Here is a 20292-nt window from a genome sequence, read left to right on the forward strand (position 1 = left end):
GGGGGGGGGGGGGGGGGGCGCCAAAATGGAGCTTCGCTTGTGTAGGCAGAAATCCTTGCACCGGCCCTGAAAACCATGCATTTTAAAGCACATTTAAAGAGTGTATTATATATAGATACGAGAGACATGGAATTTACAAACAGCACAAATTTTGTACTGGCAAAAATCATGTCATTTACAGACACATTTGCAAAAACAGTGCCTAAAATAGCAGTTTTCAGTGCAAATATCAATATTTAAGCTATAAACATGTCACTAAAGCTAATAGCAATGTGTTTAAGTTAAACAAAAGTCAAACAACATATTTCTCCATTTACATGAATTTCAGATTAATATAACCCAGCCAGCACAGAGTTCCCTCATATATCAAGAGTCTGCAGGATTCCCCTTTACAGTGCAAGAGAACTCTGACATAAAGGGGAACATTGCAGATCATGATCTAAGTGGGAAGGCCCCTTTCACACTGGGGCGGTGGGTGCATCGGCGATAAAGCAGCTCTATTTTTAGCGGCGATTTACCGTAAATTTTGCTGCGCTATTCGCCAAAATGCGCTTTGCGGGTGGTATAGTTCAATGGGCAGGTGCAGTGGAGGAGTGGTAAACACACCGCTCCAAAGATGCTGCTAGCAGGACATTTTTTAGCGTATTGCTTTACCCCTGACACCTAACAAACAGACTTTCTAACATCTATTAAAAATGTAGGAGAATTTTCCTTATGTAGCACTACCCCCAGGAGGAGCTGCTGGTTGTTTTGGGTGGCACATTTACCTTGTGGCTCTTCCGAAGTCCTAGGGGTGAATGGTGCATATAGCAATAGTAAAAGAATGTCCGCTCATTGGCGCTCCTCAGAAGGATTCCCCACCAAACAGCAATACCGCTTGGGATCCTCAAAGATGGGAACATGGCCCTGGAACCAGGAACACCGCGTGGCACGCACGCCCCGGCCATGTAGGCCATAAGACCCAGAACCAATGGCGTCTGCCCCATAAATACCCTCCCCCAACATGCACAGCGAGGCTACACCGTCCTGATTGGCCGCTGGGGAAGAGCACCCAAACCTTGACTCCACTGCTGCCATCTACTGCACAGGGGTGGGAAGAGCACCCCAGCACAACAGAATGAGCCCACAGCACAGCCAAGCTGAGACAGAGACCCTGTTGTAAGCATAACAATTTGGATCAGAGTTTAACTACACTCTGATCTCCCTTTAAATTTAAATAGCACCGGTACTTAAAGTAACAAGGCGCTACACACTCCTCCCACCTGAATAGACACTGTCCTCAGTGTCCCAACAAAAAGGTATTCAAGCCTGAATACCTGACCTGAATATGCATTACAATGTAAAAGAATAGCAGAAAAAGAAAATAGAAAATTACAAACATTTTTTTAAAACATTGTCCAATTTTTTGGACTTTGTTGGTATGACCTCTACCCATGTGTTCTTTGTTTGATTTGTACACCTGCTCTGGCTATTATGATGCTTCCCAACCTCCCTGTTGGTATATTTCATATTTTTGACAAAGCAACATAATTCCCAGGTGAGAAGGAACAGATTAGGGAACTATAGCAGGGGAACCCCACTGTTGGAGTATTCAAGGTATAATAAAAACCAGGGACTTACTGAACTCACATCAAGGTCTACCTATAACTAAAATGTATGGGCCAGATCCACAGCCCGGCAGCGCAACGTAACTGTTTAGATTTAAGTTACACTGCCGCAAATTTCCTAAGTTAGGTACCGATCCACAAAACACTTACCTGGAAATTTGCGGCGGTGTAACTCAAATCCGTCCGGCGCAAGGCGGGCCAATTCAAATGGGGCGAGTCCCATTTAAATTAGGCGCGCTCCCGCGCCGGACGTACTGCGCATGCTCCCGACGCTTTTTTCCCGACGTGCATTGCGCGGCGTGACGTCATTTTTTGAACGGCGCGGCACGTATCGTATTTCCGTATTCCCGTACGGCTTACGCAAACGACGTAAAATTTAAAAATTCGATGCGGGAAGGACGACCATACTTTACACAGCAGTACGCCTGCTGTGTGAAAGTAGGGCTGCCTCACAAAAGTGTAACTAAGCGACGGGAAACTAACGTAGCGGCGACGTAGCGAACGCGAAAAAGCTTTGAGGATCGACGTAACTCCTCATTTGCATACCCGACGCTGGATTACGACGCGAACTCCCCCCAGCGGCGGCCGCGGTACTGCATCCTAAGATAGTGGCAGTGTAAAACAATTACACCTGCCGGATCTTAGGAATATCTATGCGTAACTGATTCTGTGAATCAGTCGCATAGATAGAAACAGGGATACGACGGCGTATCAGTAGATACGCCGGCGTATCCCTTTTGTGGCTCTGGCCCTATATTTTTAGGCTGTTGGAAAATATTTATGCCTCTCCTAATGTTAGTGTTTCTCCCTGTTGATACTTGACCCACCTATGGCCAACACTCATCCCTAAATCTTGCCTGAGAGAATTGCTTGTTGTAGCACCCTCTACTTAAGTAGGTGCTAGATTTAGGATTTTTTTGTGAGTGCGGGTAAATTTAGGCAGGCCTAACTGCAAGCTTTCTGTGTGGGCTGGGAGTGGCTCAGAGTAGGCTGGTGACTCATAGACAGCATTAGTTTTCGGTTACTTCCTTCTGGCTTCTAGAGAATTCTAGAAGAAAGCAGGGGAAGAGGTGTAGGGCTGCCTGGAGTGTTCTAAGGAGTATTTCCCCAACTTGGATTTGCAGGAGGCAGGACTCTTTAAATACCTAGAGTCAGCCCAGCTGGGGAGGAGTTGTCGGGTGGAAGAACTGAGGATGGAGTGCTAGGCTGTTGGGGCATTTGAGGGTGCCCCCCAGTCTGGGGGGGTGAACTTGGGCCTGGGACTCGGGTGCAGGAAGTATCCCTTCAAGAACACATGAAGCATCTGGACAGGAGGGACAGAGAGGAATCAGAGAGGACAGCAGGAGCTAGTACTGCCGGGCAAGTCTTCAGGAGGGAACCACCAATGTATGTGCGACCAGGAGGGTCGGTGAGGAACAGGCACAGTCGGAAGAACTAGGGAGGCATACCAGAGAAGACTGGGAGTGTGCAGTCTGGGATGTGTGCAGAGCCAGTGGTAAGCACTGTCATGTCACGGGCAGTGGAGTTGGGCAGATACAGCCAGGAGGGCTGGTAGGGCCTGAAGAGGGATTGCTGTGAGCAGTAGTCAACCATAGGTCAGCAAACACTAAAAGACTTGCTATTCTATTTTTGATACATAAACAGGGACCCGCAGTCCCTGTCTACAAATGGCAGTTCCTGGGGCCTGACCGAGTCAGTGTTAGGCCTAACCATGTGTGCTAGCTGTACATGGAAGTGAAGTGTTGTGCAGGAGGAGACTGGAGCTGTAAAGTGTATATAGTCTTCCCAACTGATTGAAATACAATCAATCAATTGTTCAATATACTGTACTGGCCATCCCATATACTCCTATGCCTATCCAAGTTCAAATCCCACAATAAAATAACTAACACACATCTGGACTGTTCATTGTTTCCAAGGTGATTGGGAAGTGAATGCCAGGCTGGGCAGGGTGACAGGTGGGCCACAACTTTGAGCAGCCCCTACGGTGGTACCGCTACCCTTGTGACAATGAAACAAAACAGAGATGTAGCAACCGATGGTTTTGAATACTAGAAGTGATTTATTAGAAAATGATGTTGAGATTTGCTGGCAGTTAGCCTTGAGACTCTAATGTGAAAGTTCAGTATTACATGTAAAAAGGACTTTCACCACACAAGCCCCATAAAACAAATGTTAAAGAAAACTACTGGTCCCCATGGATTCTGAATCATTACAGGATGACCAAAAGTCTTAACACCTCTCAGGGAGACATTTGCCCATTTTTGTACTCATCCTTTGAAATAGGTGGAAATTACAGAGTTTACGAGTTACTAGAATTGATAGGTTTATTATTTATCAACTGGTAATTCTTTGTTGGGAAAGGTGGTATTATAAAGGATTTTCTACTGAACACATAAAAATGTATACTTGGTTAGTACTTACCATCAAGAGGGTGAACATAGTTTGGGCAACATTGAATCCATGGCGCCAGTTGTGATAGGTAACCTTCCTGTATCCTTTTTTCATTGCATACATAAACCTTACCAGTGCCTGAATAAAATATTGACAATGTAAAGGTCGTAAAAAACAATGACATGAAGTACAATAAAAATTGAACAACAACCAGTTCACCTATCAACCCTGACAAGCAGTCACTTTCTACTTGGTCCTAGGGGCAACACCAGCTCTGGGATGAAAACAGAGGACCCCCTGACTGTTCTGTATTACCTGCATAATTAGTGGAAATCAATGGCAAAAAAGCAACTTTCAGTTTCATATAACAGAATTATGTAGTGATAAATATTACACATTAATATAATAAATTTTGGTTACAGAGGGCACACGGGTATTACAATGAAATCTCATTAACAGGAGGTCTTCTGTATTGCTACTGCTATTCCTTAGCTTTACAGGACCATATCTCTGTCGCTCAGAAGAAGGTATTGATTTCTAACACCAAAAATACTTTTGTAACAGTTTGTAAGTCCTCAAGTTAAAAAAATATTGATTTTACCTTAAAATTAAACATGTGGTAAAGGAAGGTGGGAGCTATTTTTGTTTAAAGATTGTATTTTTCATTTTATTTCAAAATATTTTTGAAATTCTACTGCATGGCGCCCCCCCCCCCCCCGGTTATTATACCGGGATGAGGCGGGTCCAGGGTCTTACATCGCCGGACAGGGCGGAAAATTGAGTGGGTGTGCGGGGGGGTGCGAATGTGCGGACACCGCCCGCTGCCCCACACTGATCAGAGCTTCGCTCTGTGGAGCGGATTGAAGCCGCCGGCACCTCCTCCTCTCTGTTTACATCCAGTGAGGAGGAGGAGCCAGAGGGACACACACTGCTGTGTGTATGTCTGTGGCCGCGCTGTTCTGAGGTCTGTACGTGTCACTGTACTATTTTAAGTAGATGGACATGTGCAGGGGGGGGTTAGAGGGCTGCCTATGCTGATGGGGGGTGTATACTGCGGGGTCTCTGTACTAAGGGGGGATTCTGTACTGATGGGGGGTGTATACTGCAGGGTCTCTGTACTAAGAGGGAAATCTGTACTGATGGGGGGTGTGTATACTGCGGGGGTCTCTGTACTAAGGGGGGGATTCTGTACTGATGGGGGTCTGCACTAAGGGAGGTGTGTATACTGCAGGGGTCTCTGTACTAAGGGGGGATTCTGTACTGATGGGGGGTCTGCACTAAGGTGGGTTGTGCGTGTGTATACTTTGGGGATTCTATACGGCGGAGAAATGGACGGACCGGATCAGCAGGCAGTGCGGCGTCATCCTGAAGGCGACAACGACCTGTTGAGGGACTCGGGAGCCGAGCGAGGAGACCCACACCAGACACATCGGACTCATTTCGGGAATCGGGATCGGGAGCTGGCTGAAGTAGGAGCGGTATGTAATATTAAAAGAAAAAATGGACGCGGTATGCTGCATTGTATTGTATTATTTTGTATTGTATTGTATTGTTCATCGTATAATACAGCAGCACAATGCTGAACACCAGCAGCTATAGAGGAACAACAAATCCCAGAAATAATACATTATACAGGCTGGTTAATATATTATTGCTGGGATTTGTTGTTCCTCTATAGCTGCTGGTATTCTCCATTGCGCTGTATAATGTATTATTGCTGGGATTTGTTGTTCCTCTATAGCTGCTGATATTCTCCATTGCGCTGTATAATGTATTATTGCTGGGATTTGTTGTTCCTCTATAGCTACTGGTATTCTCCATTGCGCTGTATAATGTATTATTGTTGGTATTTTTTGTTCCTCTATAGCTGCTGGTATTCTTCATTTCCCCGATATAATGTATTATTGCTGGGATTTGTAGTTCATCTATAACTGGTCAGTGGTAATCTGCATTGCGCAGTATAATCATTATACAGCGCAATGGAGAATACCACCAGCTATAGAGGACTACAAATTCCAGCAATAGTACATTATATACAACGCAATGCAGAATACCAGCAGTTACAGAGGACTTCAAATCCCCGCAATAGTACATTTATGGAACAACTGTTGATAAAATGCACTTTACAAAACCACAAATAGTTTGTTTGCTATCTTTCTCTGTAAAAGATAAATAAGTTAAACGATCACATTAAGCATCATAACCAGGGGTCAAGTCCTGGGGAAAAAAGTGTGGGAACTCCCACCCAAGATCCACTCCCCCACCAAAAAAATCATACGCTCATATGCATAATTACTAAACCGCATATTTCTTTTTTTCGATCCACTGTACCTTAGTAATCCTTTATGTTACTGGCCGCTTCCTGTATATGGATTCATCGGGTAGTGTGCGGGTATTCTAGTCCTGCAAAGGGAACTGAGTTCCTGCTGTGAAAAAAGTGCAGGAACTCCGTTCCCACGCGTTCCCGCAGGACTTGAGCCCTGATCATAACCATTAAAGCTTAATGGAGCACAGATATAATGTATGGTGTGTGTGTGTGCGCGTGCGTGCCGTGGGGGGGCGTCAAAATGCACCTTAATTATCCTTAAAACCAGAGTGGATGTTTATATAAGGGGGGGGGGGGGCGGAAAAAATATTTCTGCCCCAGGCGCCCATAACTCTGGTTACGCCACTGCGCATGATATCAAGATATTAAAAAGCTGAACATCTCCTGGAAAAAAAAAAAATTCTCTATGCAAAAATTTGAAGGAATCTTCATCATATATGTACAGATAAATGCTGTACCCCCCCTCCCCGTTAAGGGCATGTGACCTGGTATCATTTGGGGGGCACATGTTCGCCCCCCTTCCTTTCCTAGCCAGAAAACTGCATGCTCAAAAGGGCCTGATATAGATTTTTAGTGAACACGACACATTTTTTTTGCATAGAGTCCCCTAAAAATCCATACCAGACACTAATGCCGTGTACACACGATCGGAATTTCCGACCAAAAAAAACGAGGATTTTTTTTTCGACTGAATGTTGGCTCAAACTTGTGTACACACGGTCACACAAATGTGTGAAATTCCGAACATCTAAAAAAGTGGTCACGTACAACACTACGACGCGCCAAGAAAAATTAAGTTCAATGATTCCGAGCATGCGTCGAATTGATTCCGAGCATGCGTAGGATTTTTGTGCGTCGGAATTGCATACAGGCGATCAGAATTTCCGTCAAGAACTTTTGTTGTCGGAAAAATTGAGAACCTGCTCTCAAACAGTTGTTGTCGGGAAATTCGGACAGCAAATGTCCGATGGAGCATACACACGGTCAGAATATCCGACCAAAAGCTCACATCGAACATTTGTTGGCAGAAATTCCGATCGTGTGTACGCGGCTGTAGATGTCTTCTGTTTATTTTAGGAAACCTTGGGGTCTGTGTGCCTTTTTTGTTCTTTTAAAAAGAAAAAGTGCTGGCAATTTAAAAATCTTTTTTCCTTTGTAAACATCAATGCTAAAACATCACTGATGCTGGCTTCATGGAATTTACATTTTTTTTTATTGGTACAGTACATGTTCCTCATTGCAGTGCCAACCCCCCTGCTATTTTGACACCCCCTTGCATATTAGCCCAGAAAATTGATATTTTTAATTTGAAAGATTTGGCTCCCTTTGATTTTATGGGGTTGAGGTTTGGCATCCAAACTTCTTTGAAGTTTGCCAAACCCTACTCAAACTGAGCCCAGGGCAGTTTAGCTCAGCAGCAGAACGTACCTCTGGGGGTATTTGAAACTTTTTTACCACTCCAAGTTCATAATACATCTGGATTCCACACTTCACAAGATCTATTTCAGTGCAGTCAAAATCTGAGAAGCGGAATTCATAAATTTCAAACTTGCGGGGTCCTGGTAATTCTTTTTTCTAAAAATAGGAGAGAAAGGGAAAGTCCAATACTTTAATAATTATATATACAGTATATATTTTTTTAAATATATTGTTGCTTTTGTATTAGTAAAAGTATTATTAACATTACTTGAGGAAATTATGCTATACGTTCTCTTTATTTATTTTGTACGTACAAGGAGCTGTGCAATTTCATCTTCTTCACACTGTTCAAGTTCCTTTCCAAGCTTTGCACGGGATGGCTAAAAAAGACCAGATAGGATAAATCAATTATAATGTAGTGTGACTGGGGTTACTAATGTTCCCTTTATATACAAATACTAATTACATACAGTTCTGTAGTGCTTCTTTATTTCCTTAATTCATCACAAAGGTAAAAAAAAAGAACCACGGTAATTTTTTTTTTTTTTATTATCTTCTATTATTATACATTATATTATATATTATATATATTATATATTAAATTATTATTTTAATTATGTTTTAATTATTATTTTTTTAATTAAAAAAATGTATTGTTTTAATTATCTTTTTACCTTGTTGAAGGATTAAAGATGATTTGTACACTTATGTGAGTAGTGTCAGAATAGGCCCAGTAGGCAAGTGGCTTATATGCTAACATAAGAACGTAACATAATAAAATATACATAATAAAAAACAGCACATAAGTTACCAAGATGTCTTGCATTTCCTCCTTACTACACTTCACATGGTACATCACCATGTCTTGTGCAATATCTTTGCGATTTTCCAGCTTGTTCATTTTGTCATATGTATCAGTGTTTAGAACAGACCAACCCAGAAACTGAGTTAAAGACTGTGAAAAGAGTAGAATAAGCATTAATGGGTTGTATGTACAACATTGTGTACTGAGGCACGTAAGACTGTACACTGTATTCTTGAAAACGAACATTAAAGTATATCTAAATACAGAACGATTTTTTTACTGTTAGATTGTGGTGAGGGAGTTAGAACCCTTGTCAGGTTTTATTGTGGTCTGTGTCCCGTCTAGGGAGATTCATTTTCTTTTTTCTTTGTGACCATTGTCACGAGGACTGAAAGTGATGGAGCATCCAAATTCTTGGGTAGAGTAAGTAAGGGTTAAACCAACTGTATTTTTTTCTTTTACATCTATTAGGGAGATTTCCCTTTACTTCCTGTCCTGTAGACTCATTAGAAGATGAGAGGATATCTTTCCAATTGAAGGAAACTCCCCTTTTAGACAGTAGTCCAGGGAACAAGTATGCTCATTGGATGATTTCCCCTCTATTCCTCTTCTGCTGGCAGTTCAAAATGGTGTATTTACCCTCACTTTCATTCAGTGACATGGTTGGTCAGGAAAATTAGAGAGATGTTTCTAACAGGGACACAGACAACCAAAAAAAAACCTGACAGTGGTTCCATCACCATTCTACACAAATAGAATAAAAAAATTGCTTTAGTATACTTTGACTATGAAAAGAAAAGCATCAACAATGGGGAAAGTAACTGTATACTGTTAAACAATAGTAAGTAGAACACTGTTACATGTTGCTCGTGGAATGTTTTTGCGCTCCCAACCCGGCTTTTCCATCGTACTGCTGGAAAATGTCTCCATTTCAATAAAGTTGTCTCCAGAAAAAGGTATTAGTTATCTCTTGACAATTGTCTTAATTATGAAAAAGGCATAATATTTCTACACTCTTCAGATCAGTGCAAAATAATTCAAAGCTGTATTTTTTCAACCTAGAATTGACTTTTCTGTATAGTTAACCCACAGAAACTGACTAACAAGTATTATTACGTTTCCCAATGAATAAGATAGTAACTAAAATAAAATGCAGAATACACAGCAAAATTCCAGGAATGTCAAACATCCTCATTTCCAACACTCTTTTACAAGCCCCTATGAATTGATCCTAGCCACATTTTCCCATCCTTATTTGTGTATGTTTTTTTCCCACTTTATTTGTTCATATTTACTATCCCTCCAAAAACGTTGTTATTCCTACTACCTATAGTCTTGACATTCACAATTCAGGCTTTAACCTATTGAAAGGTTAATACATTGTCTCTACTTAAAGACACTGGGCCAGATTCACAGACATTTGCCCTGGCGCAGCGTATCAGAAATACGCTACGCCGCCGTATCTTACCTGGCGGAATTTCTAATCCAGGAAGATTTCGCGCCGTAAGTTACGGCGGCGTAGTGTATTTCTCGGCGCGTATTTCAAATTGGGCAGGGTTTTTGAACGTAGACGTGAGTTACGTCCTTTCCTATTCACGGACGACTTACGCAGAAAAAAAAAATTCAAAATTCGACGCGGGAACGACGGCCATACTTTAACATGGCAAGTCTATCTATACGCCACGAAATTGCAGCTTTAACTATACGCCGGGAAAAGCCGACTAGCGACGACGTAAGAGAATGCGACGGCCGCGCGTACCTTCGTGGATCGCCGGAAAAAGATAATTAGCATACCCGACGCGGAAAACGACGCAAACTCCACCCAGCGGGCGCCGAAGTATTGCACCTACGATCCGAAGGCGTACGAACCCGTACGTCTGTCGGATCGAAGCCAGAAGCCGTCGTATCTTGGTTTGAGGATTCAAACTAAAGATATGACGCAGCAAATTTGAAAGTACGCCGATGTATCAGTAGATACGTCGGCGTACTCTCACTGTGAATCTGACCCACTGTCTCTACAAAAGACCACAAAACCCTCCTCTGTACTTAAAAGCATTCAAAACACCAATATCTCTGTTTTTTAATGCTTTAGATTTTTAAAAACTGGCGCTGATGGTTTCCGAGTAAACCAAAAGTGATTTGATGTCATCGCTTTTGTTTTACTGTTATGAATAGCCGATCAAAGCCACCCTTCCTACTGCTTGTAATAGCAATCAAGTGGCTATTACGCTGCTTTAATTGCTATTACAAGGGATACCAAGAAAATAAAAATACATTTAAACACGCCCCGTCCCGCGGAGCTTGTGTGCAGAAGCAAACAAATACGTGAGCAGCGCCCGCATATGAAAGCGATGTTCAAACCACATATGCAAGGTATCGCCACGATTGTTAGAGCGAGAGCAATAATTCTAGCCCTAGCCATCCTCTGTAACTCAAAACATGCAACCTGTTATTGCAATTATCTTTCACAATATAAAAAAAAATTGGGCTAACTTTACTGCTGCCTTATTTTTTTATTAAAACAAGTGTATTTTGTCCCAAAAAAATGTGTGTAAAAGGCCACTGCGCAAATACGGTGTGAAAGAAAGTATTGCAATGAACACCATTTTATCCTCTAGGGTGTTAGAAAAAATATATACAATGTTTGGGGGTTCTAAGTAATTTTCTAGCAAAAAAAACTGGGCCAATTTCTCAAAATCGTAGCCTAACTTAATTTTTCCCATTTAAGTTACACTGGCGGGAAATTTCTACCTAAGTGCCCGATCCACAAAGCACTTACCTAGAAATTTCACGCAGTGTAACCTAAATTCTCCCGGCGCAAGGCGGTCCTGTTATCCAGGGGGCGATGACAATTTAAATGAGGCGCGCTCCCGCGCCGGCCGTACTGGGCTTTGTGGATTGCGACGGGACAATAAAGTTGCGATGGGTTAAAAAAAAGATACGGCGGGAAAAAAATATCAAATTTAAAAAAAAATCGCGGCGATCGAAAAAAAGGTCTGTTTTTACAAGGTGTAAACAGTTTACACCTTGTAAAAGCATCCCTAATTTTACGCATGCAAACGTAAACTTACGGAGAAAAAACAAAGCTGAAAAGCTTTGTGGATCTCCGTAAGTCCTCATTTGCATACGCAAAGCGGCATTTCGACGCAAAATGCCCCCAGTGGCGGATGCGGTACTGCATCCTAAGATCCGAAAGTGTGAGTCTCTTACAGATGTCGGATCTTCTGCCTATCTTTGGAAAACTGCTTCTGAGGATCAGTTCCAAAGATAGGCACAGGGATACGCAGGCGGAACAGCAGATCCGCCTGCGTATCCCTTTTGAGGATTTGGCCCACTGTTTTTAACTTGTAAAGACCAAATCTCAGAAAGAGGCTCAGTCCTTAAGTGGTTAATATTTGTGTCATGCTCAAAACGTTTAGCAAGAGCTGTACATATAATATAATATGTTCTTGAAAATATACTTAGAAAAACAATAAAAAAAAATATTATTTTTTTAATTACAAACTTTCAGATAAATACAGACACACACATACAAATGCACCTACATACACATACAGGTACCGTACCTCCATTAGCGTTTCATCCTGCTCATCAAAAGGCTTTCCATCCTTCCTGTTGTAAAAAGTGGCAACTCCCACTATTTCTTCTTTTTTGTTTACAATAGGCAATGATAAAACATTTTTAATAACCCATCCGCTTTCATCTAGTGGTTCTCTCTTTAGAAAAAAATAAGGACACAAATAAATGTTCTTAAGACCCATTAATGCACAACAACAGAGCTGTATAACCTTATATATAGGGGATACGACAAATAGATTACTTTATTATCTTTTTATATGTTGAACTGTCCCCTATTTCTAAATAAACTATAGAAAATAACTTTGGCTGTGTCCTCTTAATTGTGAAAATATTTTCAGAAATTAAATGTATAAGTTTAACCACTTCAGCCCCGGATCATTTGGCTGTCTAAAGACCAGAGCACTTTTTGCAATTCAGCACTGCGTGGCTTTAACTGACAATTGCGCGGTCGCGCGATATGGCTCCCAAACAAAATTGACGTCCTTTTTTCCCCCATAAATTGAGCTTTCTTTTGGTGGTATTTGATCACCTCTGTGGTTTTTATTTTTTGCACTATAAGCAAAAATAGAGCAACAATTTTGAAAAAAAGCAATATTTTTGACTTTTTGCTATAATAAATATCCCCAAAAAATATATATATATAAAAAATATTTTTTCCTCAGTTTAGGCCGATACGTATTCTTCTACACACAAGCGTGTATTGATTGGTTTGTGCAAAAGTTATAGCGTCTACAAAATAGGGCATAGTTGTATGGCATTTTTATTAATATTTTTTTTCCACTAGTAATGGCGGCGATCAGCGATTTTTATCGTGACTGCGACATTATGGCGGACACATCTGTCACTTTTGGCGCTATTTGGGGTCCATTCACATTTATACAGCGATTGGTGCTATAAAAATTAACTGTTTACTGTGTAAATGTGACTGGCAGTAAAGGGGTTAACCAGTAGGGGGCGGGGAAGGGGTTAAGTTTGTCCTAGGGATGTGTTCTAACTGTAGGGGGGATGGGCTATGTGTAACATGACATTGATTACCGCTCCCGATCACAGGGAGCTGTGATCAGTGTCCTGTCACTAGGCAGAACAGGGAAATGCTTGTTTACATTAGAATTTCCCTGTTCTTCCTCTCACGGTCAGACTCACAGAGCTTGTGGTGGGAGTGCGTGCCCACAAATCCAGGCCTTTAATATACGCCGATCTGCCCAGCCGTTCCATTCTGCCGACGTATATAGTCGTGCAGCGGTTGGCAAGGGGTTAAGACATACACATATTTCGTAGGCTACAAATAACAATAACACAATTTGTTTTGTGTGATGAAAAATATTTGATCTTTCATTGAATCTTTTCTAGACTGTCCAAGAAAAGAAGAGAAGTCAGACACCTTGTAGTGTTTTCATAAATACCTACATTACACCCCAATTTACTCCCCCTTTTTGTTTCACACATAATTTCTAATCGGAAAAGATTCATGATTAAATGTATTGATTATAAATGTTATTAATGCATTGATACATGCATTTATGGTATTTATTGATATAAACAAACAGGCCCACAACTTGTGATGCAATTTTGTGAAACGTGTGGATATAAAGTGCTGTTAAAGCACTTCGGTTCACCGCTGAAGTGGCCTGATGGTCTGATGTGCGTACACACCATCGTTCCAAAAACCGATCGGGTCAGAACGCGGTGATGTCAAACACACGACGTGCTGAATAAAACAAAGTTCAATGCTTCCAAGCATGCGTCGACTTGATTCTGAGCATGCACGGGTTTTGAACCGATGCTTTCTGTACTAACCATCGGTTTGGACCGATCGGGCAGCGGGCCATCGGTTCAATTTTAAAGCATGTTTTAAAATTTTGGACCGAAGGACAACAGACCGATGGGCCATACACACGGTCGGTTTGGACCGATGAAACTGACCCTCGGTCCATTCTCATCAGTTTTGTCCGACCGTGTGTATGCGGCCTAAGAGGTTTCCGAATTAAAGACTGTTGTAATGTATATTCCATTTGAGATGTGCATTTCAAGTCATAAATTGTTTTACAGTTACTAATTGTTTTTAACATTGTATGCATAATAAATTAAGATTTTATTTTGTATGTGTTTGCTGTTCAGTATATGTGTTTTGAATATCTCTGGGAGATACAGTAAAAGTCTCTGTCAGGCTATATTCCTCCCCTTTTTTGGGGTAGGGTTTTATTTATTTTTGTATAATTTATGGGTGATATCTTCAGGGATTACAATTAGGAACAGGTGATTTTGTTTGTTTTGTGTTCATGAGATTCCATACCATTCTGGTTAAGACTTACACCCTAAATTATTTATACATGCTTAGCTGCTAAACATAGTCACTGGTAGCCAGATCTTAGTCATACCCCTCAATGGCCAAGTTTTTATGAAATGGATAACTAGCTCTAAAATCAAATTAATTTCTGGGTTACATAGGGGATACAGACACATAATGGCCACAGACAGCATTTAATTAAAATTGTCTGGGTTTGTCGTATTTTAACAACAAAATCACATAGTTAGGTCCTACAAGGCTAGGATAATGGACACTAAGTTAGGGATGTCAAGGTTCATTATGAGGGGGCGTTTACTTCCTCTCAGCAATAATATAATTTTAACTAGGTGCAAAACATATTTAAACCAATAGGTAACCAAAATTTGAAGTATAAATACGTAACGGATAATGTTTCCGAATGCCATGTATCATACACGATACATATCATTCATATAACATTATATGGAGTACTTGAGTCTAAGGTCCCCGAACCAATGAGTCAAGAAAGGGAATGAGGGGCCAGTTAGGACTATTAGCGGTACCAATAAACAGTTACAGAAGGAAATAAGAAAAAATATATATGTATATGTCTTTTAATAAAAATTATGAATTTTATATTTTTTCTTATTTCCTTCTGTAACTGTTTATTGGTACCGCTAATAGTTCTAACTGGCCCCTCATTCCCTTTCTTCACTCTTTGGTTCGGGTACCTTAGACTCAAGTACTCCATATATTGACCTTAAGGATGAAGGTACCCCTCATTATAATATTAATTTAATTTACCCCTGAGGCTTCTTTTCATATTCATATAACATTATTATATACAGTATATTATCATACACACAATAATGTTAGATGAAGTTTGGAAAAGAACAGAATTAAGATTTCTTAAATTCGTTAAAATATGTAATAGTTTCTTGTGTGTTAAACAGCTTTAAAACAAACAATTATAATGTTTTTATGTAGTTAAATCTTTTATTCTCACCTGGAATTTGAACATTTCATCTGCAGCTGCATTCATAATGTTACAGATCTAGAAGGGACAAAAACAATACAGACTATTTTAAATAGAAATTTAACGCAAGCGAGCACACCTTGTTATCCAGCATTACAAATCATATTATTTTCCCTGAGCTGATCTTTACACAACCTATGTTGCCGGACCCTGACTGGTACTTGAAGGTCTGCACTAAAATATAGATGTACTGGACACCACAATTGTGAGTACACATTTGTGTGTAGATAGTTGCACTTTTCTATCTAAGGATGAATGTAGCTCTGAAAATAGTGAACTTTAAAAGTGTTTGTATAGCATTTTGGATAGAGAAGGGGAGGGTTTCATTTTCTATCGAGTTAATGATTATTATTATTTTTTTTTGCTGTTTGTGTCTTGCTGGGTAGATTTGTCTTCACACCAGGAAATGGGGGAACTGACCTCCCAAATATGAGGTTAATTCCCATCTTAGACAGTTGCCACCAGAACATTTGGCCTTCCTGTCAATGATCATCAAACCAAAAGATAGTTGACCCTCCCTTATTCCCTTAGTGGCTACACAAACCACAATAAAACCTTGACAGAAAGTCTAACCTTCACACTATCCAAAACGACAAATAAAAAAACACTTTAACCAGAGCTGACTATCACTAGCTAAAGAAACCCAACAAAAGCTAATAGGTTAGCAGTTTCCTGTATGCAATTCACAAATCAAGGCCAATGGCAGTTAAAATTGAGCCTTGTTTTGGCACACTCAAGTATTACAGGTACTCTAGGTTGGGAGGAGGTAGGGTTACTGCATAGGTATTTTACAAAGACAGACTAAAAATAATTTGAAGTTATACTGTAAGTATAATAGACATTTTTAATATAATTTTACTAGACCCATTATTAATGCATTTTCACTTTTGTATAAAAATAAATATCTAACACTTTTTAATTTGACTTTATTTTTTATATTTAGAATATAAAATGTTCTTTAGTTTGTATCTTACAAATCCACTTTCTGCCACGTATGTTGGGAGACCACTAACGAGAGCCCAGTGATCGGCTGGAGGATTTCTGTTTTAGAAAAACAGAGCAAAGAAAGATTGAAGGTAATAAATATTTTCTATAGATACATTAGCAAGAATATTTAAAGGCTTAAATTGAACCTGTTTCTCAAGTATTTAAACATAGCAATACTTTCATAATTTATTCTATTAGTGTTTTATTATAAAGAAATTATACAGGAAAAAAAAGTTAATGAATCTCCAATATCAAGACCCTTTTGCGCTAGCCCTACCTAAAAGACTCTGCACTTAGCAAGTGCAGTTAAGCTTATTTTTTCCAGCGCTTAGTGAATGTGATGAAGCTTCATTTTTTTAAAGAATATCCAATTAGGTGCAGGGAACATGAAATAAAAACAACAGCATTTTTGCTTGCACATGATTAGATAATTGGATGATGGAAATCAGCAGAGCTTCACCATACTCACTAGGCTGTTAGAAAAATGAGTGCAAAGTGAGCAATCTATTTGCCTTTAGTAAATAAACCCTTATGTTGCCAAAATAGTCAACACTCAATATGAAAAAAAGTGCAAAACTTCACCCTCAGATGACCGGAAGAGTTTTTTTTTTTTTTTTTTACAAAGCTGGCCTATTATGAAGAGGGTGAAAAATGGTTGCCTCTTACCAAAAAGTTAACACCATATTAAATAGATCAAACATTTATATTACCATCTTTATCAACAATATTAATCTTCATGCTATGCGTAATCACACAGTGCATCAAAAAATTGTCTCCCACACACATAAAATAAAACTGTATCTGAGCACCACAAACTGAATACGCTATTCATTTCATTTTTAATATTCAAAGCAAACTCACCCACTCATCCATGTCTCAATACTTTATATTGTTGGGGAGCTACTTTGAAAACACCCCCAAACATGTTTAGCTGGGGTCATCTGGAATAAGGGCAAAGGATTTGTGTATCCATTACTTTCTGCAATCTATATTCCCTTAGCTCAGGCATGCAGGCAGGAGGGTATGCTTAGCTGAGAAAGTACCTTCTCCAGATAATTGAAAAAAATGTCCAATAAAACTCCTGGGATGCATGACACAATTGACACAGACCGTTGTATGGTCTTGGCCACCGTGCTGCAGCTCAGTTTCAGGGTCTTGGCAATCTTCTTATAGCTTAGGCCAGTGATGGCAAACCTTGGCACCCCAGATGCTTTTAAATTTCCCATGATGCTCAATTATAGTGCAGAGTGCATGAGCATCATGGGAAATGTAGTTTCAAAACATCTGGAGTGCCATGGTTCAGCATCACTGGCCTAGGCCATCTTAATGTAGAGCAATAATTATTTTTTTCAGATCCTCAGAGAGTTCTTTGCCATTAGGTGTCATGTTGAAATTCCAGTGACCAGTATGAGAGAGTGAGAGCGATAACACCAAATTTAAACACACCTGAGACCTTGTAACACTAATGAGTCACATAACACCGGGGAGGGAAAATGGCTAATTGGGCGCAATTTGAACATTTTCACTTAGGGGTGTACTCACCTTTGTTGCCAGCGGTTTAGACAATAGTGGCTGTGTGTTGAGTTATTTTGAGGGCACAGCAAATTTACACTGTTATACAAGCTGTACACTCACTACTTTACATTGTTGCAAAGTGTAATTTTTTTCAGTGTTATCACATGACAAAGATATAATAAAATATTTACAAAAATGTGAGGGGTGTACTCACTTTTGGGAGATACTGTATGTAATAGGGTATTAATTGGTTTGATATAATAGGGTAAGAGCACTACACTATTTATTTATTTATTTATTTGTTTATTTATTTATTTTAGGAAAGAAAAATGGGTATGTTGACAGTAATAGCCAAGTAGATTTCATGGGTTTGATATACTAAAGGGAAACAGACTGTTCACTTTGCATGGCAAAGTTATCTTATCTTAGTGAATAATAGAGAACCTCTGCTGACTTTCATCATTCAACAATGTGCAAGAAAAAATACATTTTTTTTTCTTTGCACGTGATTGTTATACTCTTTGCAAAGTGAATTTTCACCAAATTCACAAAGCTAAGTAAAGATTTCCTTGCAAAATAAATGGACTATTTGCTTTTAGTAAACCAATCCATGTATCATTAGTTTGATGCAGTCTGGAAAATGATGGGAAGAATCTGATTGGCTAGTCTAGTTTCATTCTAATTACTGTATTTGGAAAAAAATCCTATTGTAGCTTGTTACCTTACCCAATTGTAAGCGTTAGCAACCAGCTATCTGTCATTACTCTAGGCTACTTTAGAAAATGATGGTAAGCTAGACCAATTAATTGTTTTCAGTTTATGCATTTAATTTCCTAAATACACTTACGGTATGACTTTAATGTCTTCTTTTCCATGCAAAGTATAGTCAATAACCTTATAAAATACGATTTCCTAAAAATAAAACACAGGCATAGATATTTATGACATGGGTGTGGGGATACTGTAGATATCATAGATAGATAGATAGATAGATAGATAGATAGATAGATAGATAGATAGATAGATAGATAGATAGATAGATAGATAGATAGATAAACTACTGCAATAGATTGTTTTTTGTTACCCTCCCATCTGGGGTACGGGGTCCGTTGTATGGAGGAACCTCTCCCATCAGCACTGGCCACAAGTCAAAGAATTCCTAAAACAGAAGAATTCACTTTAAAGATAAAGGCACAGGTATACCAAAATATATCATTTAAAGCTATTAAAACAACATAAAAGTATATTTAAAGCCATTTTTTTTAAAGTTTTGGATAGGTTAGGGTAGTTAAAACCCATTGAGGAGATTTCCCTTCACTTCCTGTCTCAAGCACAGAGAGAGTAAAAAGAAATCTTTCCAAAGTAAGGGAAATCCACTCAGCCAGAAACTCGATCGGAGCTGAATTCTGCCGAGAAACCCGGCCGTGTGTACACTTTTGGCCGAGGAAGCCGACGAGGATCTCGGCGAGGAAATAGAGAACATGTTCTCTATTTCCTCGTTGTTCAATGGGAAATTTCGGCTCGCCGAGATCCTCGGCGGCTTCACAAGGAACTCGACGAGCAAAACGATGTGTTTTGCCCGTCGAGTTCCTCGGACGTGTGTACGGGGCCTTAGGAAGTTATCACAGGAACAAGTGTCCCCATAGGAAAATCTCCTCTATTTCTGTTCCAGTAATAACATTTTGGATTCTCCTTCACTTTCAGTCCTGATGGCGTTGGTCACCAAGGCAAATAGAGAGTGTAACTTTTCAGAGTGGGGATACAGAGAGCAATAAAAACCTCACAGGGGTTTTAACCATTCCTTATTCAAAACAAAAAATATGTTTGTTAACCACTTCCCACGTACCCATATGTTACTGGGCTTTAGGTGGTTATACTGGGATGATGCTCTCTTATAAATAAATTCTAGCAGCTAACTAGCCCCCAAAACTGCTTTTACAAATGGGGGGCGGGCATCCCCCTCCCGCCACCTTCCGCGGCTTATTGGCTCCCCCGTCCCACTGGGAGACCCAAGCGACCAGAGATTGGCTTTGATCGGCTCTCCACTATGGTAACCTGGAGGCGATGACCTAACATCACTTCTGGTTTACCCGGATGTCAACGGCACCATTTTTAAAATATGTAAAGCATTCAAAGACACCAATCTTGGTGTTTTGAATGCTTTTAAGGGCAGAGGAAGGATCTGGTGTCTTATGGACCCCTGATCTCTCTAAAAAGAGTACCTGTCACGTGCCTATTGCTGTCACAAGGATGTTTACATTCCTTGTGACAGCAATAAAAGTGCTAGAAATTTTTTTTTAAGCAACGGTGTAAAAATAGGAAAATTAATAATTAAAGAAAAACTAAAATTTAAAGAGG

General features: G+C 40.0%; 1 protein-coding gene across 1 annotated transcript in view; it reads right to left on the reverse strand.

The window, feature by feature from the left end:
- LOC120913940 (rod cGMP-specific 3',5'-cyclic phosphodiesterase subunit beta-like) overlaps positions 1 to 20292 on the reverse strand; it is an 87440-nt gene that overhangs the window by 47603 nt on the left and 19545 nt on the right. Inside the window, exons 5-13 of the mRNA XM_040324301.1 lie at positions 19019 to 19093; positions 18782 to 18846; positions 16407 to 16473; positions 15403 to 15450; positions 12118 to 12267; positions 8558 to 8701; positions 8061 to 8126; positions 7756 to 7902; positions 4032 to 4139 (exon numbers count right to left, since the gene is read on the reverse strand). Of these exons, the coding sequence (XP_040180235.1) occupies positions 4032 to 4139; positions 7756 to 7902; positions 8061 to 8126; positions 8558 to 8701; positions 12118 to 12267; positions 15403 to 15450; positions 16407 to 16473; positions 18782 to 18846; positions 19019 to 19093 (870 nt within the window). The remainder of the gene's footprint in view (positions 1 to 4031; positions 4140 to 7755; positions 7903 to 8060; positions 8127 to 8557; positions 8702 to 12117; positions 12268 to 15402; positions 15451 to 16406; positions 16474 to 18781; positions 18847 to 19018; positions 19094 to 20292) is intronic.

The sequence above is a fragment of the Rana temporaria genome, chromosome 1 (genome assembly GCF_905171775.1).
Source record: "Rana temporaria chromosome 1, aRanTem1.1, whole genome shotgun sequence".
In the NCBI taxonomy this organism is placed as follows: domain Eukaryota; kingdom Metazoa; phylum Chordata; class Amphibia; order Anura; family Ranidae; genus Rana; species Rana temporaria.